Source organism: Oratosquilla oratoria, unplaced genomic scaffold (assembly GCF_046742065.1).
Source record: "Oratosquilla oratoria isolate Oo_2021 unplaced genomic scaffold, ASM4674206v1 SCAFFOLD278, whole genome shotgun sequence".
Lineage (NCBI taxonomy): Eukaryota > Metazoa > Arthropoda > Malacostraca > Stomatopoda > Squillidae > Oratosquilla > Oratosquilla oratoria.
The window spans coordinates 69,556-97,093 of record NW_027467629.1 but is presented as its reverse complement, the minus strand read 5'-3'; the positions used below and the strand labels follow the sequence as shown (position 1 = coordinate 97,093).

At 39.7% G+C, this 27,538-nt stretch overlaps 1 protein-coding gene across 2 annotated transcripts; it reads right to left on the bottom strand.

Annotated features, from left to right (window-relative positions):
- RpL23A (ribosomal protein L23A) lies at positions 1-27,472 on the bottom strand. Of its 2 annotated transcripts, XM_076181469.1 has the most exons (6): positions 27,335-27,472; positions 16,560-16,705; positions 15,779-15,906; positions 4,807-4,942; positions 4,586-4,714; positions 1-209 (listed from the first exon to the last, which is right to left on the bottom strand). In XM_076181469.1, exons 1-5 carry the CDS (start codon positions 27,390-27,392, stop codon positions 4,589-4,591), a joined length of 594 nt encoding a protein of 197 aa, XP_076037584.1. In that variant the 5' UTR covers positions 27,393-27,472; the 3' UTR covers positions 1-209; positions 4,586-4,588. The 2 variants fall into 2 exon arrangements, with proteins under 2 accessions (XP_076037584.1, XP_076037583.1); XM_076181468.1 differs by lacking the exon at positions 1-209 and having other exon boundaries at positions 4,549-4,714.
- Positions 27,473-27,538: the final 66 nt, after the last annotated feature.

The window sequence follows — 27,538 nt, the reverse complement described above, 5'->3', positions numbered from 1 at the left end:
TCAATTCGCTAATATATTTAATGAAGGATTCCCTCCTTGCTTTCTTGAAGATTTTCTTCTGCTTTGCTCGAGCTCTTCTGTACGTTATCTTATTGACTAAACAAGGATATCTCCGATATCTCTTGTAGCAAGTTCTTGCAATCTTCCTGCTTAAAGCACATTCATCGTTCCACCAGGGGACTACTGGGCATTGAGGTTTACCAGCTGTCCTAGGAATGGAAGAGAAAGCACCAGAAAGTATCAAGTCTACCAGGTAATTATATGCATCAGTTACTACAAAAATCACTAGTCTTATAATTAATCTCTGGATCTCCTAAATAATTCCCAATTAGCCTCTCCTGTCTTCCATTTAGGTAAGCAAGAGGAGGGAGTGTTCTTTAAATACTTGATATGGATAGGCCAGTAGTTTTGGAACAGTCATTCATCAAAATGACATCGTTATCATCAAGAAATTCTTCAATTATATTACCCCAGGGGTCACACCTTGATTCACCCCATAGAGGATGCTTGGCGTTAGTCACCCATTAAAATAAAAGGCTCAGGGAGCTGGTCAACCAAAGATTGTCTGTCATTTACCTCAAACTGACGGGGGTGGTTATAAATGTCTACGAGTCGATCTTCCAGTTCAGGTTCCAAATACAAAGAACAAAGTGATCCATTTAGTGGTAAAGATTTGTACTGCACAAGCCTGCAACACTGAATGTAGCTGGACACTTCTGTGGTTTACAGATTTCTTAACAATGATACCAGTACCTCCATGGGCACGGCCCCCAATCATAGGAGATCTGTAAAATTTATAATCAAGTCCAACATTAGGGGATAAATCGCCAAGCATAGTTTCTTGCAGACAAATAGCAGACACATCATGTTCTTTAAAGAGAATCAGAAACTGCTCTCGGTGAGAATTAAAACCTTGAATATTCCATTGAATTATGGACATTATACCGTTTTCTTTTTCTTTTTTGGGTCTACTGGTCTGGCAAAAGAAGTCTGGGAGAGAGGGTCTACAAGATGGGTTCTTTTCTAATTTCTTTGCTTTTGCGGGTGGCATCCTCCTCTCTGACAATGTAGAGTTTGGGTTACGAGTTCCTTTCTTAGATTGCACATCACGATTTGGGGAAGAAGATGGAGATGAGGGTAGACTGTGGAGTCTTTTACGGTGCACAGCTTCAGACTCCATAGCTTTGCTTCTGTGCGCCTCAACTGAGTGAGGCACGTCAGTCCGTGATCCCTTTATTGGGGAGCCCCCAAGTTTGGAAGGTTGACTGATTGAGAGGAGGCTTTATTAAAGGAACCCTGTGGGGTTTCAGCAATGGGAACTTTAGGTGCCCCTCTAGATGGGGCAGGAGACATTCCCTCAACTGGGGATGGGAAAACCTCTGCAGAGGAGGGTTCAGGAGTACTACAATTTCCAAGTTGTGGAGAAGAAAGATTAGGTCTAGTAGTGACTCTTTCACATTGAGGCTTGGGTTCAGCATTTGGTTGATCCTCATTGCAGTATGATTGCACCTGACTGGCACAGCTCAGCCCGTCCTTGCTACACGGAATCCCCCCCCCCTCAACTACATCAAAGTACTGCCCCCCCCCGGGGGGGGACTAGTACAATGTACAGGTACACTAGTATCAATATAACTAGTATTTCAGTACTAGAAAACTAGTACTAATACACTAGTAATAGAGTACTACAGCACTAGTAAACTACTGCTAGTACAATAGTACTGGTAGAGTATTAGTACACTAGTAATTGCAGAATACTGGTATATTAGTACATTAATCTTTTACTAGCACAAGTTGGATGCATGGAAAGAACAAGTGAAGAAAGATTAGTAAAAGAGGTGAGGAAAGTGGAGGGAGTGACCAAGGACAAGTTGGATGGATGGGTTAAAAGGGACATTGGGAAAGAGGGGGAGGTCTATTGAGGAAGGAAGGGAGAAGACAGAAGTTTGGTGTGAATGGAGAATGGTTGAGTTTGGATGATGCTGTGACACATGGTAGAGAGTGGGTGGGGGGTGAGGGAGTGTGTATGAATGGTATTTTGACACAGCCCTATGGGATTTTTTCCAGTCTTCATTTTTCTGCATGAGGGGATGAAGAGGTGAGGGAAGGTCACTGTTTAAATGAAGCAGCCTTGCTGTGGATGTGCTGTCTTGCTGCATTGCTTCTAATCCGGGGCAATGGGCGAGATGCTGGGATGACCTGTCATCCAGGAGCCAAGAGGGAGGGGTAACAAATGGGAATGGAGTATGGGGGGATAAAATGAGTGGGAGTAGTTTGATGCCTTTGCCTACCTCCCTTGCAAGAGGGAAAAAGCCCTTGGTGAATATACAAAATATGTGATTGAATCTTTATGATATGGTTTAATGTACAGAAATTGTGTCATTATAATGTATTATTATTTGTTTAGCAAGAAAGGGAGGGGGGCTGGGGAAGGGTAGTGGTCGTATGTGGATATTTTTAAATCTTGATTTTCTGCACAAGGGGACACAAAGGGATGATTGCCAATTAAGTGATGTACCCTTGCTGTGTTTCTGACCCAAGCTGTGGGCAGGAGATAGTGATGACCTTTAATCCACAAGGAGCCAAGATGATGGGTGTATGCTGCCTTTGACTTGGCTACCTCCTTTGTAGGGATATACTATTTGTGCCGGACCTGACACCTTCAAGACCTAACTACAGTAAAACCCCAATTATCCGAAATTGATTTGGATAATGCAATTAAAATTTAAAAAAATTCTATACTAAAATGTTATAAAACATCAAAAACATTAAAATAAATCAAAGTAACTATATATGAACTATATTAACACATTTAAAATTGATAAGAACAGTTAAAATGAATACGTTTTAAGCGTACTACTTTGTTTAGCGTAGCGTGTGTTTGTTTGTTTGGTTTCATTGTTTACATCATCAGTCGGCGGCAGTCGCGTCAGAGTTCACACTGGGCAGTCGTGTTCTACCTGTGCTTCAACCTCACTTCTTTCTACCATACCGAAAGAAACCGGGAAAAGGAAGAAAGTCGTCCTTACCATACAGCAGAAGCTGGAGATATTGGACAAGCTGAAGGCGGGTCAATCAGGAACGTCCATCGCCCACGAATATGACATTGGGAATGCTACTGTTACGGACATCAAAAAGGCAGGGCCACAGTTAAGGCAGTTCACTCAGAAGCATCTCCCAGCTGTCTTCCACCACAAGTACAAAGATTAAGGACCGAGAACCATGAAGCTGGGTAAATACCAAAACCTAGACGAGACAGTTACAGAGGAGGACGTCCAGGAGTGGCTCACTGTGGATGAGGGGGACCCAGGTTACGCTCTCCAATCAACCAAAGAAATAGCTGAGGAAGTGATGCACGACCATGACGATGATGATGACGACGATCCTTCTGATACTTCCATGTCTTTGGCAACAGTCCGGTCCCACATCGAAGGAGTGCTTCAGTTTCTTGACCAGCGACCCAGGGACATTTCAAATAGCAATCAACTGTACCCGATGATGCGAGCAACACTGAGTGACATCATCAAGAAACAGCTGTCTTGCAACAAAGACTTCTATCACCTTGTTTTTTCGGCCAAGAACACCTTTGTCCACCCAGTCTTCTCGTCCTTCATCAAGTGCCTCATCCTCATTGTCTACCTTTGATTTGGACAGTGAAGATGGAGCAATGGACGACCCTTCCTTCTGACTCCACCACCAGGAGGTGGGGAGTGGAAGGGTTGTGGAGTAATGGTGACGGAGACGGGGAGTGGCGGAGTTGTTTTATTGTGTTCGTCAGGATAGTGGAAGATATATGTATAGAATAATTCTTGTTCTCTGTTACGTATAAGGTATGTACGTCAACACGAAAAAAAAAAAATTGTGTTCCATCCACAACTTGAGACTGATGGAGAGAGAGGGGGGGGGGGGAAGGCACAGGACACACACACACACACAAAGTATGTCAACATGAAATATATTTCTGATAAATCTGGATTATCCGAAAAATTGGCTTATCCAAAAGAGGCTTCCCCCCTTTCGTTTCAGATAATCGGGGTTTTACTGTACTTGGCAATTTCTCGAGTATCTCTCTACATTTACCCGTTTCACCCATTTCAAAAATCCTTTCTGCTTACCTACCGATTGTCATTTCTAGTTCATTTTGAGTTTTATTTTGCTTCTCCACTGCCCCTAAGCGTTCATGGCTTTCCCACACAAATCTTCAGCACACCATGGTTTTGGATCACATGATGGATTTTGTAATCAACATATCTCCCAGATGTGGGCTTAAAAGCTTGTATGGCCTGATCTAATGGTTATGCTGTGACCACCCACCCCCACCCACTCCATGCCCACCAGAGTTGGAGTGCTGCCCCCCCCACCCCATCACACACAAAGCCTGGGTCCAACCCTGCTTGAAGAATGCCACTGCATTGTAAAGCGTATGTGTGGTTACACCATTACAGTGAGAGGGCAATCGCAAATCTAGCACGTTCCAAGACCACAGTGAATCACAAGCACCTATCTCAAAACACAAATCATGACAAGCACAGGTCATGAAAAAACATACAATCTTGTTTCATCTTTTTTTTTCATTTATTAAACATACATATTAGATGATTCCAATCTTGTTTGCAACATCCAATGCATCAAAATCTGTAGCCAACTTTACATATGCCTTCTTGAGGCCATCTGGCCTGTGCAAAGTGTTAACACCAGCAGCATCAATTTCGTACAACTGTAAAGGAAAAAAGAATACCATTTGAAAACCACAAATTTAAAAAATTATTCTTCAGTACAGGCAGGCACTGGTCAAGCTAAAATAATTACCTTCTTTACTGCAGCTTTGATTTGGTGTTTATTGGCTTTTCTGTCCACAATGAAGACAAGAGTGTTGTTGTCCTCAATCTTCTTCATTGCAGATTCCGTAGTCAGTGGATATTTGATGCAGGCAAATGCGTCAAGTCTGGAAAAAAAAATTGAAATACAGTTTCTACTATCAGAGCACTACAAGCACATGTACCCATCTTCTCCCTCATCAAATAACATCTTACTTTAACGTGGCCTTTACACATAGGGGGCCATTACATAAACCAAGGGCCTTTTCCCCCTAACATGGGGAAGAGCCAAAGTCAAAAGGCATAATTCCACTCCCACCTATTTCACCTCCCTCCCTCTTTACATTGCCCTGGCTCAGAAGCAATGCAAGACACATATCCATAGCAAGGCTGCTTCATTTAATCAGCAACCCCTCTCTCCGTCCCCTTCAGGCTGTGTCAAAATATCATTCACCTACCCTCTGCCCCTCCCTTCCTTGCATAACAGTATCATCTATACATAGCAACTCTCCACTCATCCCTATCCCCTGCCTTCTCCCTTCCATGCTTAACAGACACTTTGTCAACATTCCCTTCACCCCATCCATCCATCTCATCCTCAGTTGTCCCCTCAAATTCACTCTCTCCACCTCTTTTACTAAGCTTTCTTCACTCATTCTTTCCATGTGTCCCAAGCCATCCAATACTCTTTCATCAGCCCTATCTGTCATCTCCTTTTCCACTCCCCTCTCCTCTTCACCTCGTTTCTCATTCTACTCAACCTAAGTAACCCCTACCATACTTTCATCTCAAAACATTTTAAAATTTTCTTCCCTGCCACTCTTAAATCCCATGTCTGCCCCATACAAAGCCATTGCCACAATAACCCCTGCAATCTCCTCTCTGCATCCACTCCCAGATGCCTATTTCTCATGACACTTTTTAATCCTCCAAAGCATTTACTCACTTCTCTCAATTTACATCTACCTCCATACCTCACTTTCCTGCCACACGTGACACTAAATACCTAGAGCTGTCCCCTTCTTCTAGCCTCTCTTTCTTAAGTTACTTCCAACTCGCTGCCATCATCTCCCCTTGTACATCTCATCACCTTACTGTTACCCACATTTATTTTCAACTTTCTCCTATTACATACCTCCCCAAACTCCATAACTCCCTTAATCCTCCCTTTGACCATGCCACAAACAATAACTACCTCACCTCCAACTTTTCTCTATTTTCTTTAACCACCTCCAGTTCCTGCCCATTACCCACACCACCCAATCCATGCACATATTGAACAGCCACAATGCCATGATACATTCCTGATGCAGTCCAACCTTTACCTCAAACCACACACACTCTCCATTTCTAACTATAACACAGGCTACTACTATTGAAAAGTTTTCACATCAACAGACTTCTAAAACAGGTTGTGTACCCACTACTCTGGAGTGGTAAAATTATTTGGAATACATAAAACTGGGCAAGACATAGATGCAGACCTGTCAAGCTACTATGGTATCTTGCCAAAAGATTTTGCATGAAAGACCACAACTTTGTATATAAAACTGTATTGAAATCACAAGAAAACCATATATTTTTGTCAATCAATATTTGTTTCAAAACAAATGCTGAATGCACTCATTATATGCAGAGAAAAAAATTCAAATTTTCAACTAATGCCATAAGACTTGAAAATCATAGAAATTACATAATACTTGCAAAAAACACGCAAGTTTTGACAGGTATGTAGATGCCACAACACCCGATTTCTTCAATGGACACAGAGAGGCACTTTAAGACCAACCAACCACCAAACTCCCCTATGGCATGACTGTTCAGATTGCCACCCAGGAGAAATATCTGCACAGAATCAGCCTGGCCACAGATGCAACTATCACTGAAGAAACACAACACTCCCAGACAACATTTCTTCCTGGGAGCCATGGGTCTCCTGTTAACCATTTGACAATCACCTGCACTCTTTTAAGCATTTGTGTCCAGAACTCTGCCAACTAATCCTAAATCCACAGGAAACCCTAGATCAATCCATGGATGCCTCACCTGTAGGACATTACAAGATAGGTAGGCAAAAGGCATAAAACCCACTCCCACCCACTTAATCCCCACGTAGTTCACTCCCACCCGCTTCATCCCCACGTAGTCCATTACCATTCACCACTCCATCCCTCTTTTCTTGGCTCCTCTTGGATGATGGGTCAGAATCAATGTAGCAACAAACAGCACATCTACAGCAAGGCCACTTCTGGGCTATGTCAAAATATTATTCACACATACTTCCTCACCCAACCCCACCCACCTTCCATGCATCACAGCATCCATACACAACCAATCTCATCTCACACCTATCTTCTGTCTCCTCCCTTCCTCATCAGACATTCACCTCTTTATCAATTCCCCTTTTACCCCATACATCTATCTCATCCTTGGTCACCCCCTCATGTTCACTCCTTCCACCTCTGCCTTCTTTCCATTTGTCCAAACCCTCCCAACACTTTCATCAACCCTATTTCCCAACTCATTTTCCATCTACCTCTGCCCTCCTCTTCACCTCATTCCTCACTCTATCCAGCCTAGTACCTCTACCATACTTCTCAGGCATTTCATCTCAAACAAACTCTTCCTCTCTCATGTTCCATGCTTCTGTCAGCACAATCACCCCTTCATACAATCTCCTCTTAGTATCCATTCCCAAATGTCTATTTCTCATTACTCTTTTCAATCCCAAAACTTGCTTCTTTCAATCTACATTCAACCTCCACTCCTCCCTTTCCCACCACATTTGCACCCAAGTACCTAAAGCTTTCTCTCTCCCTTAATACTCACTTCCAATTTGCTATCATTCTCTCCTCTTGTGCATCTCATCACCCGCATTTATCTTTAACTTTCTTCTTTCACACACCTCCATCACTAACTTCCAAAAACATAAAAGGCCCAAAATCAATCTAATCTTACCATTCTCACACATCTGTCTTACCACAAAAATCTGATCCACACAATCCCTACCTGTCCTAAACCCACAATGTTACTCACCAATTACTCCCTCTGTTCCTCTCCTAATCCTCTCAATCAAAACCCTCCAAGCTACACTCAATAAACTGATCCCTCTGAAACTACTACACTCATACTTGTCCCCTTTTCCCCGTGAAGTGCAACTATACAGGCACTCATTCTGTGTCTCCACTTTCCTCATTCATCAAGGCCATTTTCTTAGCACTTTCTTTCTCTCCTTATACTCCTTCACATTTAGTGATACATGATCTTCCCTGTCCGAATCCAAATTGCCTCTGGTTCAGTATATTGTTCTCCTCCAGATATTCTGTCCATCTATCTTTGACGAGTCTCTCATTAGGGACACCAGTCTATAATTTGTTGGGTCTTCTTTATTTGCCCCCTTTTATATTGGCCCTTTTCTAGTCTTCTGGTAATCTTCCTTCTTTGTATATTTTCCCTGTTAGTTCATCTATACATAATTCTGTAGCGTGTGTGCATGCATGTTTACCTAGTTGTATCTTACGGGAAAGGGAGCTATGCTCATGGTGTCCCACCTCTTATCTCCCCATATCTAATTTGCTCTTAAATTCTTGTATTAAGGTACACACTATTGTTTAGTCTAGTATGTTCCATACACCCACCACTCTGTTGGGAAAGCTGATTTTTTCCCCCAGATCTCTTCTATTACTGTCCTTTTTGAGCTTCCTTTCATGTCCTGTTGTGTTTCTCTTATCCCAATTTAGTAAGTCTTCTCTATCAAGGATTTCCATACCTCTCATAATTCTAGTTTTGACAATCTTTCTTCATAAGTTTTGATAGTGTTGGTGCCATCTTTGAAGTTGCTCTCTGGATTCTCTCAATCTTCCTTATACTCTTTTTAGTACTGGGTGATCATAGTGCCACTGCACACACCAATTTTGTCTTACCATTTCTTCATCCAAGTATAAGCCTTATTTACCTTAGTAAGTTATATGTTTTGCCAACAATTTTGTTTATACATTTGCCAGGGGACGTATCTTCTATGATGATTATCCCCAGGTCTTTTTCAGATCTCACTTTCTCTATTTCCTTCTCACAAACTTTATACTGCCTTGATATCCTTTTTTCATTATGCTACATTTCTTAATGTTGAAGTCCACTTCCCACTTCTGACTTCATTCTCAAACCCTGTTCAGATCTCTCTGTAGTTAGTCACAGTCTGTTTCAGTACTCACTTTCTTTAACAATTTCGCATCATCTGCAAAGCAGCTTGTGTAACATTTCACACCCTCATCCATGTCATTCACATAAATAGCACACATTATTGGAGCCAATACTTCAGATCTCTCTGTAGTGAGTCACAGTTTCAGTACTCCCTTTCTTTAACAATTTTGCATCATCTGCAAAGCAGCTTGTGTAACATTTCACACCCTCATCCACATAAATAGCAAACATTATTGGAGCCAATACTGATCCTTGTGGAACTTTTATCAATTACCTCTTCCCAAGTAGAACTTTCATCTCTGAGCACTACCCTCATTTTTCTTCCATGCTAAGTCATCCATCCATTTCAATAGTTTACCTTGTATCCCTCCTGTGGTTTCCAGTTTTCTTAATACTTTTTTGTAAGGGACTTTATCAAAAACTTTTCGTAGATCTAGGAATGCACAATCGGCACATCCATTCCTTTCTTGTATTATATCTAGTAGCCTTTGAGTAATGGTTTTATGGATCTAGAAAAGACTTATGACAGGGTAGACAGGAAGACACTGTGGGAGGTTTTACAAATATGCTGGATAGGAAGAAAGCTTATAGAAGCTGTCAGAAGTTTTTATAAGAGTAGTAGACCATGTGTCTGGATTAGAAATGGAGAGAATCAGTGAACTGAGGTAAAGGGATGTGTATTGTCACCCTGGCTGTTCAACTACATGGATGGGGTGGTGCGAGAGGTAAATGCAAGGGTGGTGGGTCAAGAATTGGAGATGGTTAAAGAAAATGGAGAAAAGTGGGAGGTGAGCCAGCTGTTGTTTGCGGACAACACTGCGCTTGTAGCAGGATCAGAGGAGAGATTGAAGTAGTTAGTGACAGAGTTTGGGAGTGTGTGTGAAAGTAAATAAAAGATAAATGTGGGTAAAAGTAAGATGATATGTACAAGGGGTGAAAGTGGCAGCAGACTGGAAAAGAGCATTAAGAGAGAGTGACTGAAGGAAGTGGATAGTTTTAGATACTTGGGTGTGAATGTGGCAGGAAAGGGGGGAGTGGAGGTGGAGGTAGAATGTAGATTGAGAGAAGCCTTGGTGGATTAAAGTGTAATGAGAAATAGACATTTGGGAATGGATGCTAAGGAGATTGTATTAAGGAGTGATTGTGCTGATAGCACTGTATGGGGCAGAAACATAGAACATACGAGAGGAAGAGAGGAAGAGTTTGAATGTGTTTGAGATGAAGTGTCCGAGAAGTATGATGGGGGTTACTAGGCTGAATAGAGTGAGAAATGAGGGGGTGAGGAGAATGGGGGGTGGAGAGGGAGTTGGGAGATAGGGTAGATGAAAGAATATGGTTTGGACGCATGGAAAGAATGAGTGAAGAAAGATTAGTAAAAGATGTATGGAAGGCAGTGGTGGAAGGAGTGAATATGAGGGGGGCAACCTAAGATGAGATGGATGGTGGTGTAAAAGGGGCATTACAAAAGAGGAATGTCTGTTGACGAAGGACGGGAGAGGACAGAAGACACGGGTGAATGGAAAATGGTTGTACATGGATGATGATGTGATGCATGAGGTGGGGGGGGGCAGTATGTGCAAGAAAAATTTGAAGCTGCCCGAAGGGATTTCTCCCAGTCTTCTCCTTTTCTGCATGAGGGGATAGAGAGGGGGGGGTTGCCAATTTAATGAAGCAGCCTTGCTGTGGATATGCTGTGTCTTGTGACACTGCTTCTGACCCAGGGCAGTGGGCAAGATACAGGGATGACCCATCATCCAGGTGCCGAGATAAGAGTTTTTATGCCTTTGTTTTTTTGGCTACCTCCCTTGTATGGGGGGAAAAAAGCCTTTGGTATATGTATGTATGTAGTTCTTTATAGTATTTTAACATCCAATTTGCTATTCTATCCGGGTTGTGTGATGTCCTGACATCAAGGTTCATTATTTGATGTAATATTTCTTTCCATGTTACTTGTAGTGTTTGCTCATGCCGTCAGCCATTTCTGTATCTTCCGTTGTGTTCCATATTTCCTTGGTGTAGTTTCACAGTTTCCTGTTTGTTTTTTAGTTTACTATTTACATATCTATAGGATAGATTTGGCCGATTCTTACATTTTTCTATTGTCTTTTTCAGTTCCGTTTTTCTTCCCTGTGCATTTTTACAAATTGGTTACAAAATAGGACAAAGTAATCATATGAGAGATACAAAGAAAAGAAAAGCAAAGCACAAGGTAGAGGCGGCAAAGAGGAGAGATGTGAAATGGGGTAAGGGTATGAGAATAATAGGTGATAATGGAAGAGAAGGCAGTAAGGGGAAGATGGTCAGAGTATTTTAGGGAGTTGCTAAATGTGAAGGAGGATAGGGAGGGAAAGTGCTAAGAAAATGACCATGATGAGTGAGGATAATGGCAGAGAAATAAAGACGGATGAAGTGAAGGCAGTTGTTAAGATGATAAATGCAGGTAAGGCACCTGGTCTGGATGGATGCCATGCAGAATATCTAAAAAAAGGATGTACAGTGATGGTGGACTGGCTGGTGAGGTTATTTAATGTTTGCTGGAGAGAGGGTAGAGTGCCGGAGGACTGGAGTGCCTGTATAGTTCCTCTTTACAAGGGAAAAGGGGACAAGTGTGAGTGTAGTAGTTTCAGAGGAATTAGCTTGTTAAGTGTAGTTGGGAAGGCTTATAGGGGGATCTTGATTGAGAGCATTAGGAGAGGAACAGTGTGGATTTAGGATGGGTAGAGGTTGTGTAGATCAGATTTTTGTGGTAAGACATATGTGAGAAAGCTATAGGAAAGGGGAAGGATGTTTTTTAGGCTTTTATGGATCTGGAAAAGGCTTATGACAGGGTAGACAGAAAGGCATTGTGGGAGGTTTTGCAGACATACGGGATAGGAGGAAAGCTTCTAGAAGTTGTCAGGAGTTTTTACGAGAGTAGTAGAGCTTGTGTCAGGATTGGAAATGGAGAGAGTGAGTGGTTCGAGGTAAAGGTGGGACTTCATCATGGATGCGTTATGTCGCCCTGGCTGTTCAACTTATACATGGATGAGGTGGTGCGAGAGGTAAATGCAAGGGTGGTGGGTCAGGGATTGGAGATGATTAAAGAAAATGGAGAAAAGTGGGGGGTGAGCCAGCTGTTGTTTGCGGACGACACTGCGCTTGTGGCAGGATTGAGGAAGTTGGTGACAGAGCTTGGGAGAGTGTGTGAAAGTGTAATGAGAAATAGACATTTGGGAATGGATGCTAAGGAAATTATATGAAGGAGTGATTGTGCTGATATCACTATATGGGGTAGAAACATGGAACATAAGAGAGGAAGAGAGGAGTTTGAATGTGTTTGAGACGAGATGTTTGAGAAGCATGATAGGGGTTACTAGGCTGGATAGAGTGAGAAATGAGGAGGTGAGGAGGAGAACAGGGGTGGAAAGGGAGTTGGGAGAAGGTTGATGAATGAGTATTAGGATGGTTTGGACACATGGAAAGAATGAATGAAGACTAGTAAAAGAGGTATGGAAGGCAGATGTGGAGGGAGTGAACATGAGGGGACGTCCTAGGATGAGATAGATGGATGGATGGGGTGAAGGGGGCTTAGGGGAAGAGGGGAATGCCTATTGAGGAAGGATGGGAGAGGACAGAGGACAGGGGTGAATGGAGAATGGTTGTATATGGATGATGATGTGATGCATGAGGTGTAATGGGTAGGGGGATGGGGGTGAGGTAGTATGTGTGAGCAAAATTTGACACAGCCCAAAGGGATTTCTCCCCCATCTCCTTTTCTGCATGGGGGGACGGAGAGGGGGGGTCACCAATTTAATGAAATGGCCTTGCTGTGGATGTGCTGTGCAGGGCAGTGGACAGGGTGCAGGGATGACCCGTCATCCAGGAGGTGTTAAGATAAGAGGGAGGGGAGTGGAATGTATTTAGGAATGGAATGGGTGGGAATGATTTTATGCCTTTTTATTTTTTGCTTCCTCCCTTGTAGAGGAAAAAGCCTTGGTATATGTATGTGTATTTTTACATAATCATTCCTCTTGAGTCAACCCATTGCTGTAACAATACAAGGCAGGAATTGGCTTCATCTGTGCCTAAGTGCAACACATGCATGCACACACACACTCCATTGTACCATACATACATACATATACCAAGGCTTTTTCCCCCTTACCAGGGAGGTAGCCAAAAAGGACAAGGCATAAAATCATTCCCACCCATTCCATCCCCGAAAACATTCCACACCCCTCCACCCTATCTTAGCACCTCCTAGATGACGGGTCATCCCTGCACCATGTCCACTGCCATTGCACCAACCCTACAATATAAATTGAAATGAGGGTACAATTACCCACCAACAGCAACCACGCCAATAAGTAGTGTTGACCCACCTTACTGATCTGTCAATCCTTGTCAGTCTAAATCCCCCACAGGGAATTACTAGTAGTCAAATTTCTCAGCTCCAACAACCCAATGGGATGAATTCACACCAATGGATGACCTGACCCAACCCATGCTTAGGTCCTAAACAGCAGGTCATCGACACACACCACATGTAAAAATTGGAGCTCCCAAGAAATACATAATCAGAAGGGGAATGCTTGTGGAAATAGGGAGTATAAAAGAAAAAATGAAGGAATTGAAATCTGGCCAGAGAAGACCCCTAGTGGCACAGTAGCAAAATGAAATGTAAACATGAACTTTCAATCCCCATTAGGTAAAAAAAAAACTTTCAGAGCAGTGAAGAAGGGCTTTTTCTGGATTTACTGGGTACAATAGAAGAAAAGGCAGATGTGGAGGGAGTGAACATGAGGGGATGTCCTAGGATGAGATAGATGGATGGGGTGAAGGGGGCTTTGGGGAAGAGGGGAATGTCTTGAGGAAGGAAGGGAGAGGACAGAAGATAGGGGTGAATGGAGAATGGTTGTATATGGATGATGTTGTGATTGCATGAGGTGGAATGGGCAGGTGGATGGGGGGTGAGGTAGTATGTGTGAGCAAAATTTGACGCAGCCCGAAGAGATTTTTCACTGTCCTCTCATTTTATGCAATGGGGGGATGGAGAGGGGGGTCGCCGATTTAATGAAGCGGCCTTGCTGTGGATGTGCTGTGTCTTGCGACACTGCTTCTGACCCAAGGCAGTGGACAAGGTGCAGGGATGACCCGTCATTCAGGAGGTGCTAAGATAAGAGGGAGGTTGGAGGGGTGTGGAGTGTATTCAGGGATGGAATGGGTGGGAATGATTTTATGCCTTTTTCTTTTTGGCTACCCCCCTTGTAAGGGGGAAAAAGCCTTGGTATATGTATGTACAATAGAAGAAACTTGAGTAGAATTATAGCCATTGAGAGGGAGATGAGACTTGTGAGGGATTCATGGAATCAAGATATTAAAGATATAAAGAAAGTGAATCTTGAAATAAATAATGAAGTGAGTGACTTAAAAGCAAATGTTGAAATAAACAGGGATGTAAGTGCATTAAAAAAAGAACTGGCTGAAATTAAATGTGAAAATGAGAGGTTGAAAAATAGATACCACTAATAGTGCAACCATAAGAGGTGAATGAACAAATATAGGCAATGATCAAGAAAACTGGAAGAAATGTAGGAGAGGAATATTTACTGCAGCTCAAGAAAGGATAGAAAAAAGATCAAGAAAATGCTAAGATAGTTTACAGGCATTCAGGTAATCTAAGAAAAAGAAAGTTTGGTACGAGATACAGTATATGGTCTAAAGGAAAAATACAACCTAGTTATAGGCAACTCACACAAAGAATCTCAGTTGATCCTGTGTTTTTGGTTGGCTGGTTGAACCTTCAAACCTTCTTAAAATATTTTTTGTATTTCTTAACTTAGCTCAGGGACTACGAGTTACGAATTTCATGTACATCTAGGGATGAAGCAGTCCTTGTTCACCTATTTCAAAGCTTTCAATTTCAATAGTACTAAGAAAGTAATTATAGAGTATAAGTAATATAATTTTAATGTTTATACAGCATTTTACTTATTATTGCTGCGTCCAGTTATTACAAGGTTGGTTATAAAATCTAACATGTCTTCTATGATATAAAATAGTCATATGACTGTGCTTTCACATATCCCATAAAGTGACACATAAAAGAGAAAATGAAAGGTTTATATGATTGTCTTTTGATACTAGACAGGTGGCAGAAAGCAATGTCTTGCTCCCCCCCCTCTCCCTCTCTCACTCCCTACCTCAACCCCAATCAATCTCGTGAGTCAAAATTGAACATAACTTCATTACATAATACTCATGATTTTTCGCATCTCAATTACTTTAGGGCTTTCATCATCTCGTATTCACTATCTTCTTGAGTCTTTGAATATGGTCAGAAGAGTGACACTCAAATCAGAAATTGAAATATGTAGATAAGAAAAAGTTCACAAATTGCATCGAAGTGAAGGGTGAGCAGGGCTGCTAACCTAAAATGCAGGATCGACAGATTCTTTGAGTGAATTGCCTATAGGTCCTTGCAAAAGAATTAGCAAGTTTTGAAAGTAATACAAGATGAAGAGCATGAAACAGGAAAGGAAGTGCATAGAATGGAAAAATATCAAGATCAAAAATGGTAGCACAAGAGACATTAACAAAAACAGGAAAGCTAAGTAAGAAAATGTGAAAACACAGGAATGGCAAATGTGTACAAATGAAGCAATGTGCTCCCAAGTGTAGGCTCCCAATTGATAAAATATTTGATCAAACTTTGCCACACTGGAAGAGTGCATATAGTGCCTTGTTAACTATCTATAAAAAAATCATAACTCGAGGCCACTTACTTGCTTCTTCGTGGGACAGAACGACGAGGATATTTTGGGTTTCTGGGTAGCCTGAGTGTTCTTGGCCTCCTAAAGCGAACTGTGGTCCTCACTTTCTTTATACGTGTACCATGCAGTCCCTTCACAACCTGGATTGAAAGAACTCGTTAACTTCTATCCATAAATAAATACTATTAGTGCTTCAAGGGAATGCACCATTACATACAGTTATTAATATTAGTGCATTGCTTATGACCCAGGGATGACCAGTCATCCAGGAAGAGCCAAGAAAAGAGGGAGGGAGGGAGGGGATGAAATGGGTGGGTGTGTAATTATGCCTTATGACTTTAGCTACCAAAAAGCCTTTGGCATATGCATGTATAATTCCCATTTCCCCCCCATTCCCCCAAAACAAAATTTACTACCAAATTCTCTCCCCACTGATCTTCAAAAATGTGGGAGCAAGCCATTTTCAAAACTCATCAACTTCACACCTTCACCAGAAGGTCCAGCCTTGAGAGGGTGACAGTTTGGACTGATTCTAAGATTCTATCGACTTCAATTGCATTTCCTACACACATGAAATAATGACAACTAGTGACTGCTCTCCTCTTCCTACTGCTCTCAGCAGGTGACATGGTAATAGACCCACACCACAAAAAACACAGACAGCATTCTAAAGAGCTCTGTAGTAGGGTCCAAGGAATGTTGCTAAGGGGGTTTTCACTTGGCAAAACATGAGGCAAGTCATTAATACATCCATTCCTGTCATCCTCCATAAAACGAAACCATGAAAGCTTACCTTGACCTGGGCTTTCAAGGCTTTCTGGACAGCCTTATTCTTCTTAACTCCCTTGCCCACCTTTGCAACTTTGCCTTTCTCACCAGCTGGGGCCTTCTCCTTCTTCTTCTCCTCTCCCTCAGCTTTGGGCTTCTTGGGGGCTTTCTCTGAAAGGCAACAGTAGGATATATACAATCATCAGCAATGGGATCTACATGCCAGGGAACATCACTATGCTTCCACACCAATGCCATTCTCCAAATTAAACTCCATAAAGCAGTTATTCTTCCTATTTCAGACAGCTATTAATAGGATTGGTAGATTTACTCCAGCCATGAGTTTTGTTGGTACATCTTTCCTCTCCATTTGTTACAAAAATAACCTTACATTTGGGATCAATGCCTGGGAGTTGTCTAGAATATGTGGCCGTTGCATATTCTTGTCACTCCCTTTGAAGCATCCATCTCCTTAATCTTGTCCTTGTTCTTGAGGATAGTGCAAATTGTTGATGTAGTCAGATTGTATGTGCATGCTAAGTCAGCCATGCTCACACATTGTTTTTGCTTCTCAATGATTTCACATTTCACTTCTACGGTGATTTGTCTTCTTACATTTTTTTTGTGTGTTTTTTTGTAAATGTATGATCACAAGTGACACTAAGATGTTGGCAGAACAAGTGCTAAACAGACCGATAGCCAAGCTTCCCAGTAACATGAACAGAACGTTCACTCCCTACACATGTGATACGAGTCCAGCTCCCATCACTGGCTTCATACTGAACGTATATAACAAATTACAAATTACAGGTTGGAAAGTATCCAGAGCACCTGCACAAGTCTCATTTTTGAGTCATGCACCCCCTACAATTATACCAGTAAAATATTAATAAATCTGAAATACAAATGGGGTTGTGGACAATTCTACAACTCTAATTCTATGAAATTTCTATTAAAAATGCCTCATTTTCAAGGTATACCAAATTTTGGGAGCAAAAGCCTGGGAGCTGGGAATATTTTTTTTTCTGGGTGGGAAGTAAAAGATAAGTGGGTAATTCTAATCTAACCAACTAAACCAAACCTAGCCTACCCAATCCCACACATGCAAAATCTAGTGGCCCTGCAGAAAAAGTCCCATGACAGGCTAGAGAGAAAATAGGCATAAATAAAAAATGCACAATTTACTATGGAAATACCATATTAGTGTTAGAATAGTCCAAAATAATAATCATGGTTTTATAATTGAACTTGCTGCAAATGTAATACTGGATATTTTCTATGCACTCAGCTGAGTTACTTGAAAACTATAAGATTTATTAGATTAAGAAAAAATTCAAGACTCAAAGGTCAAAGGAGAGAGAGAGAGAGAGAGAGAGAGAGAGAGAGAGAGAGAGGGGGGAGAAGAGAGGAGAAGAGAAGAGAAGAGAGGAGAGGGAGGAGAAGAGAGGAGAGGGAGGAGAAGAGAGGAGAGGGAGGAGGAGAGGGAGGAGGAGAGGGAGGAGAGGGAGGAGAAGAGAGGAGAGGGAGGAGAAGAGAGGAGAGGGAGGAGAAGAGAGGAGAGGGAGGAGAGGAGACAAGAGAGGAGAGGAGACAAGAGAGGAGAGGAGAGAGAAGAGAGGAAAAAGGGGACGAGAGCTTTAATCTGTTTCAAAGCTTCTATTATGCAATGAACTTTGATCTATCAATCATGGCCACCTGCTGTATAAATTGGACATTCCATTAGTATGAGGAAAGTAAAATAAAATCTACAAGATAGCATAATGCATGTCCAAAGATCAAGGAAAACTGAATAAATGCCTACAAATATAGAATATGAAAACTGAGGATCAGATACACGACCACCTAGCAATGAATAGTGTACAAGGCATAAAGTAGAACTCTTCATTTACATGATACAAGACACAAATAGTGAGGAGATGAACAAGATTTGGTACATTTCATGTTGAGATGACTATCCCTAATAACAAGCAGAAGACTAACATTAAACTCAAGTACTTTTGAAAATTTAAGACATGCACATTGGTACAATTCCTTCACATACTATGGTACTTCCATCTTCACATTTTCCCTCCCGAGATATCCCAAGAACACACAGACACCTCCATAACTTCAAAAGAGCACTTGACAAATGTTGTGAAATATGAAATACCAGATGAGCTAACAACACCAGCATACTCCAACTCCAATACTGGTTTTATTCCAAATCATGCACACATTTTTCACTTTTCTTTATTGCATTTCAAAGATACATTTTTGTGTGGAATGGTCATGTTAGGAGCTATTGGACAATGAAAGTTTCATGTTAAATATCCATGCTTGCATAATTCCAGAATTTTACCACAACACCCACAACATAGCATGTGAAAAACATGGTACTCTAGTATTTGTTCAAATGTGAACATTCTGAAATCAAGAGAGGCCAACTTCACCTGTACCTGAAACTGGCAAATTTCTACAAAGCAAACTGCAGTTTAGTGGTCTACAATTTGATCCCACACCATCACCCTATCCCTAGATCCTTCCTATTTGGTCTACTCCAATATTTCTATTTCATCTACAGTAAAATTCCCAATTGGTCTACTCCCAATTTGCCCTAAATACAAGTTTATAAAAATACAAATATCTATTATAAGAAATGATAATTACAAAACAGATAAAAAGTTCAAACTGTTGGCATACAGTACCTGATAGTTAAATATCTTTAACTGTACTAGGGCACTGGTACCTAGACAAGAGAGGGCAAAGCAGATATTTCTTATTAATTAAAAAATTGTCCGTTAATTTTATACTGTCGACTATCCATTGCAAACTTTCTGATCTGTCTTGTATGGCTTGTAATGTGTAATTTCAGTAATTGGTGTTTGTATATACAGACGCTCCTCTACTTACATTCATTCGTTTTATGATTTTTCGATTTTACGTTTGAACCGACTTTAAAAAAAATTGTAAAAAAAAAAAAAATTCGAGTGAATTTTTTAGTTTAGCGCACTCTCCATAGTTCAAACGATACTTGCACATGACGCTGCCTCCATTGTTTACATTGCACAAACGACAAACTGAACATGCCTTGCCTCATCCACCTCCTCCTCCCTCTCCCCCATCTCAATTTATGTTGCTTGATTTTAATTTATTTGAAATTAATGTTATTATTTTACAATGTTATGTGTATAATTAATGATTTAGGGGTGTTTTATAAGATACGGTAATAGAATTTACGGATGTATAGTACAGTAACAAAAAACGTTAATTTTCAACTTACATTCGGCCGTTCGGAATGTAACTAAAACGTAAGTAGAGGAGCGTCTGTATGTATGTATATATATATATATATATAAAGTATAATTGTAGCAGAAATATATTCAAGTAGAAATAGACGGTATAGTAGGAAAACAAAATAATGAAACATCTGGATGTCTACTAACTGTACACCAAAGGAAATCATTATTCTCCTCATACTTTTGGAAAAATAAACGTTCTTTCAAAAATAACTCAAAATTGCAAGTAAATTGTCTGTTGTGTAAAAATTTCTTAATGGATTTCAATGAAATTTCTGTCACAGATGCATCCCATTTTCCTGCACATTGTGTTAAATTTCCACTGTCATACATAACAAAATAAGGTTGGGAGGACCAGAAATGCATAATCCGATCGAGCGAATCACCGAAAGGAGAGTTAACCCCCTTAAGTATCGTTTGAACTACAGAGCGCGCACTAAACTAAAAAATTCACTCAAAAAAAAGAAAAAAAAAATACAATTTCTTTTAAAGTCAGTTCAAATGTAAAATTGAAAAAACGTAAAACGAATGAACGTAAGTAGAGTAGCGTCTGTATATTTATATACCTCCAAAGTACTAAATTATAAATTTTTCCTAGACTCCACCACCACAATCTGGTAACATCTGGTAACATTGTACTCTGAGACACCCATGTGGCCAGTTGACGGAAAATGCTCAACTTAGCTTACCGTTCCCGCTAAATTGAGCTATTTACGCAGACGCGCGTCTGGCCAGCTAGCGGAAAATGGTCAACTTAACGGACCATTTCTGCTAAGTTGAGCATTTTCATTATTGGTATTTGCAGTTCGCTAATTTGAGCTTCCGCTAAATTGAGATTCGTTAAATCGGGCTTCTACTGTATATTGCAGAAAGATCACTAAAAACACATGATCCATAAATTTTCCTGGTAACCACCAAGGGAAAAAAAAATAATTCCCAAGCACTTTCATGTAATTCACATCTTCAGGGGAATACTGTATTCCCCTGAAGATGTGAATTACACGAAAGCGCTTGGGAATTACCGTTTTCTTCTGACTTCCTTGGTGGTTACCAGCACAATATATATATATTATTGTTGACAATAACAATAAAAAGTCCATTATCCCTTATATTGTCAACTCCAGTATCTATTATATATATAAATATGCGAGAAAAAGAAAAAAAGTCAACAGGAAGTGGTGTTAATGCATGTAGACAAAATGGGAACAAATTTACACCTCCCACACCCTTGTTGTTCAAATGTGGATCTTCTCCGTTTTCACCCTTAACCCAACCATTTTGTTCCTAACCTTAAAGTTCCCCACTCAGTGTACACATCATGCTATGCGAGTGGATTTCTGCAGGTTTCCATATAGTGTATAAAAATTATGGATCTCACAAATGTATTTTTCATTTCTATCTTTAATGCATTTAAAAAATATATTTTTCTAAGGAATGGTTCCATTAGGTCAAGTTAGGTTAAGTTAGATTAGGAGCTATAGGACAATGCAATATTTGTGTAGTTCTGGAACTTCACCTTTTATTTTGCCATATTAACCCCTTCCATACGGTGCCGCACACGTAGGCGTCATGGGGAGTGAGTGTATTCGCGAGGCTGCCATATCGGCGTCTTGATTATATTTATTGTAGTCGCCCCTCCATAATGACATTCTTTCTAATTCTTTTGTAATCGCATTTTCTATGGTTATCAAAATTCACGAGTGAAGAGAGAACGATCGATATAAGCGGTGACTATATTTTATGATGCGAGTATTATTACGACACGTCGTACGGCTGGCATTGGTTGCTGCCACCGAGATCTAAGTCCATGACGCCTACGTGTGCGGCACCGTATGGAAGGGGTTAAGAAATAATGGGGTGGGGGAGCAACCTATGCTGATGGCCAGGACCACTATACTCCTGGTGCCCACCATCCTGTAGGGCCTGTCTGGAGGGTTACCATAAAATGACTGGTTTACCTGGTAAAACTGGTGGTACTTGGGGGTGTTTCTTTTGGGGGACCCTGTGTAGCTATTTATAATGTTATGTTTTATGCCTCATATATGCTTATTGTTGCTTCTGACTGATACACATGTATTTATTTTTTAAGAAATTCAACTTATAAATATGTAGCAAACATAATTGATCAATTGCCTACTTTGTAGCTATATGAAAATCCTGGTCCATTGGGCATTTCTTGGGGGGACCTGATGTACCTATTTATCATGTTGCTTCCAATTGATTAACATGTACAGATTTCATAAATTATATATATATATATATATATATATATATATATATATATATATATATATATATATATATATATATAAGAAGGTGGACTTTGCAGCTATGTGAAGACCCAATGTATATATGTTATCAGATGTATTATTGTTTATATACTTTCATTGTTGTTTTTGATTGTTGAATATGTATTGAATTTCTAAAAAAAAAAATTAAATATTAAGTGAACAAAATTGTAATCTATTTCCTACTTCGCAGCTATACAAAAGCCCAATCACAATATACTGTTTATCCTATTCTTATTAAATATATTTTGGCTTATACACATTTATTATTTCTTACCAATTTGAATTGACCATGAAAATTTGAACTTATAAATTTGTAGAGGACAAATTTATAGATTTCCCACTTTGTAGCTACGTGAAGGCCCATGTATTATATTTTCCAAACATCCTAGGTTGGAGGCACATGGCTGGGACATCCATGGCCCAAACGTCCTAGATTCAGGATGTATTGCCCCCACTCGGGTTTACCAATTAAAAAACAACAATAATAACACCATATGACAAGTCTATCAGGTCCTCCCTGGGTACATTGGGCCCATACATTGCTGCAAAGTCCACAATCAATCTTGTTTACTCCATATTATTCCCTTTATTCTGATTTTGGGTTCTTGGTTATTATACATATTTAGAAGTTCAATTTTTTTTAACACGTAAAGGTTATTTTTGTTGTGCACACCTACGCATTAGAAAATTAAACATTAATTTTGTAAATTATAATACATACATAATATGCAATTTTCTTGGCAAATATAAAACACTTGCTACAAGCAAATCTACTAACGAACAAAGCTCCAGACGCCATGTTGCAATCTGTCTAGCTCAGTCACTGTCAGACGATGGCTTTCACTTTGTGGACCGGCCGGGTGTTCTCCAACTCCAGATGATCCTAATAAGCACTGTTACAAAGAAAACAGGGCTTCCTTGGCCTTTCCGAGAGAACAAAGGGTTCTCCCACTGTCTATTAATTGCCCAAGGTACAATAATAATCAGGCCATCAGCATCCATGACGACAATGATTATCCAGATAATCTCTAGAGTTTAAGGTATAGAATTACTAAATATAGGTTAGATTGAAATAGACAAATATATCATTCTTTCCTTTCTTTGACCACGGCATCTATCAAAACAAACATGGTGTATCATTCAACTGCTGCAACTTCATTTAATAAATCTTGTTTTAGCAACTTTTTTGTTATTGATTTCTGCCAAGAAAATCGCATATTATGATGATGTAATATAATTTACAAAATTGATAATTTTCTATCGCTACATCGTGTAGGTGTGAATTTCTAAAAATTTACCCATATTTTACCTTAATTTCTTTTTATAAATTACATAATCACAAACAACAATAGTACATAAAGCATCATACATGATAAAATGATAAATAGCTACTTATTCCCCCAAAAGAAACATCTCAAGTACCACCTATTTTACCAATCATCATATCAAACTATCATCCTAGAAAAGGAATACAGTACTCTGCTTCATAATGGGTACTGTAGGCTCCATACAATGAGTGAGGACACTAAAACAGAACTCCTTCACTCACAATGGACCCCATTTGTTCAACTGCCTCCCCAGAGATCTCCGAGACCAGACTGATACTAGCCCGGAAACCTTCGAGAGAAAGTTGGACAAATGGCTGGATGGGCTATCAGACCATCCACGGATACCAAGCTACCCCTACAGCCACCACAACACCCTGCCAGAAGCAATACAGAACCAAGAGAGAGAGAAGATAGTAGGACCAATTGGAATGTGCAGAAGCAGACTTCAGCTGTGTCATTAACAGACAAAATTACCGAAAGTATACAGAAAGTAAGTATACCACGTAAACCGGCACTTACAGTGACCACTGTACATTTCTTTCCCAAACTTTTTGGTGCAAAATACAGCAAAAATTATTTAGCAACCAAGTTGGCCCATGGGCCGAGCTGACCAACAAGCAAATAGACATGAAAAACAATGGTAAAATTTTAGTGTGCACATACGTGATAATAATAGAATATTACTCATATGATTATAATAGATCAACATAATATGCAATTTTCATGGCAGAAATCAATAATAAAAAAGTTGCTAAAAACCATTTTCTAACAGTCTCAGCAGTTGAATGATACACTTTTTTGTTCTGATAGGTGCCGATGTCAAAGAAATGAAAGGATAAATTAGTCTATTCTAACCTACATAACCTAACCAATGTTTAGCAATTCACCTCAAATTCTGCAGATCATCCGGGTTGTCACGGATACTGACAACCTGAGTATTTTTGTACCTACGGCAATTAACAGATGACAATAAACCCCATGTTTTCTCATAGCACTTATTAATGTAACCCTGAGTTGGAGAACACCCAGTCCACAACGTGAAAGCCGTTGTCTGATACTGACTGGACTGGCATGGTGTCTGTACCATATCTTAGCAGCTTCGTTCATTAGTAAATTTACTTGTAGCAAGTTTTTTTTTCTTTTTGGTCAATTTATAGTTTCACCCAACCATAGAATTTGATATGTGGCTTATGTGTTTCTGGTGAGAAATGTTGTGATATGAATGATGGTGTACATAATTTCTGTCGCAAATGCATACTTTTCAAGTAATTAATTATTGATCTGGGAGGGACATGTGGGAAATCAGGGTTTTTGGGTGGGGAACACTAATAAATGGAGTAATGTGTGTTGCAAAACAGGTATAAAATGAAAAAAAAAAAACACTTAAAAAAAATCACATCTTTGGGCCAGAGTCCCGCCTAACACGAGCGGTAGCCTTGTTTGTTTTTCCCATCGATTTGAAAAATGTCTCGCTAGATCAGCTATATTTAGCGAAGTCCACTCCAACCGCACAAAACTTCCTAACCGTAAACTAACTTTACTTATGTTAGGTTAGGTTAGGTTAGTTTAGTTTACAGTTACCACGCACGGTACCCGCTGAAATGGGATTTTTTTCTTTAGTCTTCTTCTTCATTTAATACCTGTTTTGCAACGCGCATTACTCCATTTATTAGTCTTCCCCACCCAAAAACACCGATTTCCCACACATGCCCTCACATCGTTCACGAGATGTAGGCTTAAGTGCATAACTTCAATACTTAATTACTTCAAAAGTACGCATTTGTGACGGAAACAATGTACACCATCGTTCATATCATAACATTTCTCACCAGAAACACATTAACCACATATCAAATTCTATGGTAGGGTGAAACTATAAATTGACCATTTTTTTTCCACCAAGAAAATTGCATATTATGTTCATGCATTATACTTTACAAAATTAATATTTAATTTTCTATTGGTATATTGCGTAGGTGCACACAACTAAATTAATACCAAAATGACCCCTCTTCTTCCCACTACACATTTTCATTTAACCAGATCCTAACAATAATGATAATAATGATGTAGTCCTATATATCTACAATAACATTCACTATTTCTGTGAATGACGGATGAAGGTGTGGAATGTTACACAAGCTTTGCAGACAATGCTGAATTGAGGAAAGTGAAAACCGAAATGGATTGTGAATTACTACAGAGGTTTGGAAATGGAGTCGAAAGGAGGAGGTAGACTTTCACATCCATGATGAAGTTTGGAAAAAGTAAACAAAAATAATATCAGGACAATATAAAATTGGAACAAATGGTAAATATTTAGTTTCAACCATGGGAGGAATATAGCAATAGAAAATTAAATAATTTTGTAAATTAAAATGTATCGTAATATGCATTTTATGTGCGGAAATGAAAAACAAAGTGCTAAAACACATTTCTTAAGTAACGAAGTCATGTACGACGAATGGTACGCCATGTTTGTTATGGTAGATGCCGACAAAGAAATGAAAGGACAATAAATTCTTCTAAGGTAAACTAAACCAACCAAACCTGTGTTTAATAAATCATTACCTGCAAATTAGATGTCATCCGGCTCGTCGTCGTGAGACGTTGGCGGGCTTTTCAACCACTCTCTCAGCTTCCGGAGTATACAAATTAATATTTAATTTTCTATTACTATATTCCTCCCATGGTGGAAACTAAAGGTTTGCCGGTTAGGTTAGGTTAGTTTAGTTTACCTTAGATGAATTCATCATCCTTTCATTTCTTCAACGTCGGCATCTACCATAACATAGCGTCCCAATCCTATGCTACCAACTTCATTCATTAGCATATTTAGTTTGCAGCAAGGTATTTTTATTTTCTTTCTGCACACAAAATTGCATATTACGTTGATACATTTTAATTTCCAAATTAATATTTAATTTTCTATTGCTATACTCCTCCCATGGTCAAAACTAAATATTTACCGAACAAAGTAAAGAAAGTGGGACCTGAAAAAGACCTGGGAGTAATTATCTCAAACAACTTGTCCCCTAATAATCAAACAAAGTTATCGGAGAATCCTGTAACTTAAATAAAAGTGGTGTTTCCCTATTAAATCAAAGAAATTATTAAAATATTAGTCACATTTATAAGGCCTTGACTGGAGTATGCTGCAACATTATCATGATTCATGGCCACCCAGTATCAAAATTGAATATAAAGAACATTGAAAGAATCCAGAGAGCAACAACATAAATTGCCCCAGCACTTTCAAACTTCTCATATGAAGAGAAACTGGTTAAATTGAAGTTACCAACTTTGGAACAAAGGAGAGTGGCATGGAAATACTTGGTAGAGGACTTATTAAATTGGGACAAGAGAAACGGTAAAGGACATGGGAAAAAATTAATAAGGATAGTTATTGAAGAGATCTGAAGAAAAACCACATTGCACACAGTTGTGGACACTTGGAATAAACTGGACAAAACAATTGTGTGCAAAAGCCATACACGAATGTAATGTATGAGCAAACTAGACACTGCGAGTTACAAAGGTACACGAGCGCTCCCCTTCCCGTAATATACAACAGGTAAATACATGATTCTCACAAGAGAACGACAGTATTGAAAAAAACAAGGAAAATATTCACTGAAAAGGCGTACAATCCGATTAATCGCCTTATATCATTTTTGTTCAGTTGGTGTTTTGAATGTCGGTAATACATACTACCAACAAGCTGACACTTCACGTGGAGCAGGGCAGTATCAAAATAATGTAATTTGTGGTGTACTGCTAAGGTATTGGCATTTCAATTTTTTTCCACTCATCTCATTCGATTCTTAGGTACCACTTGACAAAACCAACCCCTACTAGTCTATTTGGAAAACATTTATATTTTACTTTTTCGTAGAGCGCACTCACCCTTCGGTGCCATGTTCACTGTTGTCTTTCCAAAGGACCTAGGAACGCCAGAGCGCATGCGCGTAAACTCAACAAACAAATGAATTACCAAAGAGCGCAAATTAAATGTACTGAATGTTATATTTTAGAGATTTGTTGCGGTCCTTTTTCAGTATATATGTATCATTTTCAAACGGACTTCCTTAATTTTATGTCTTGACATAA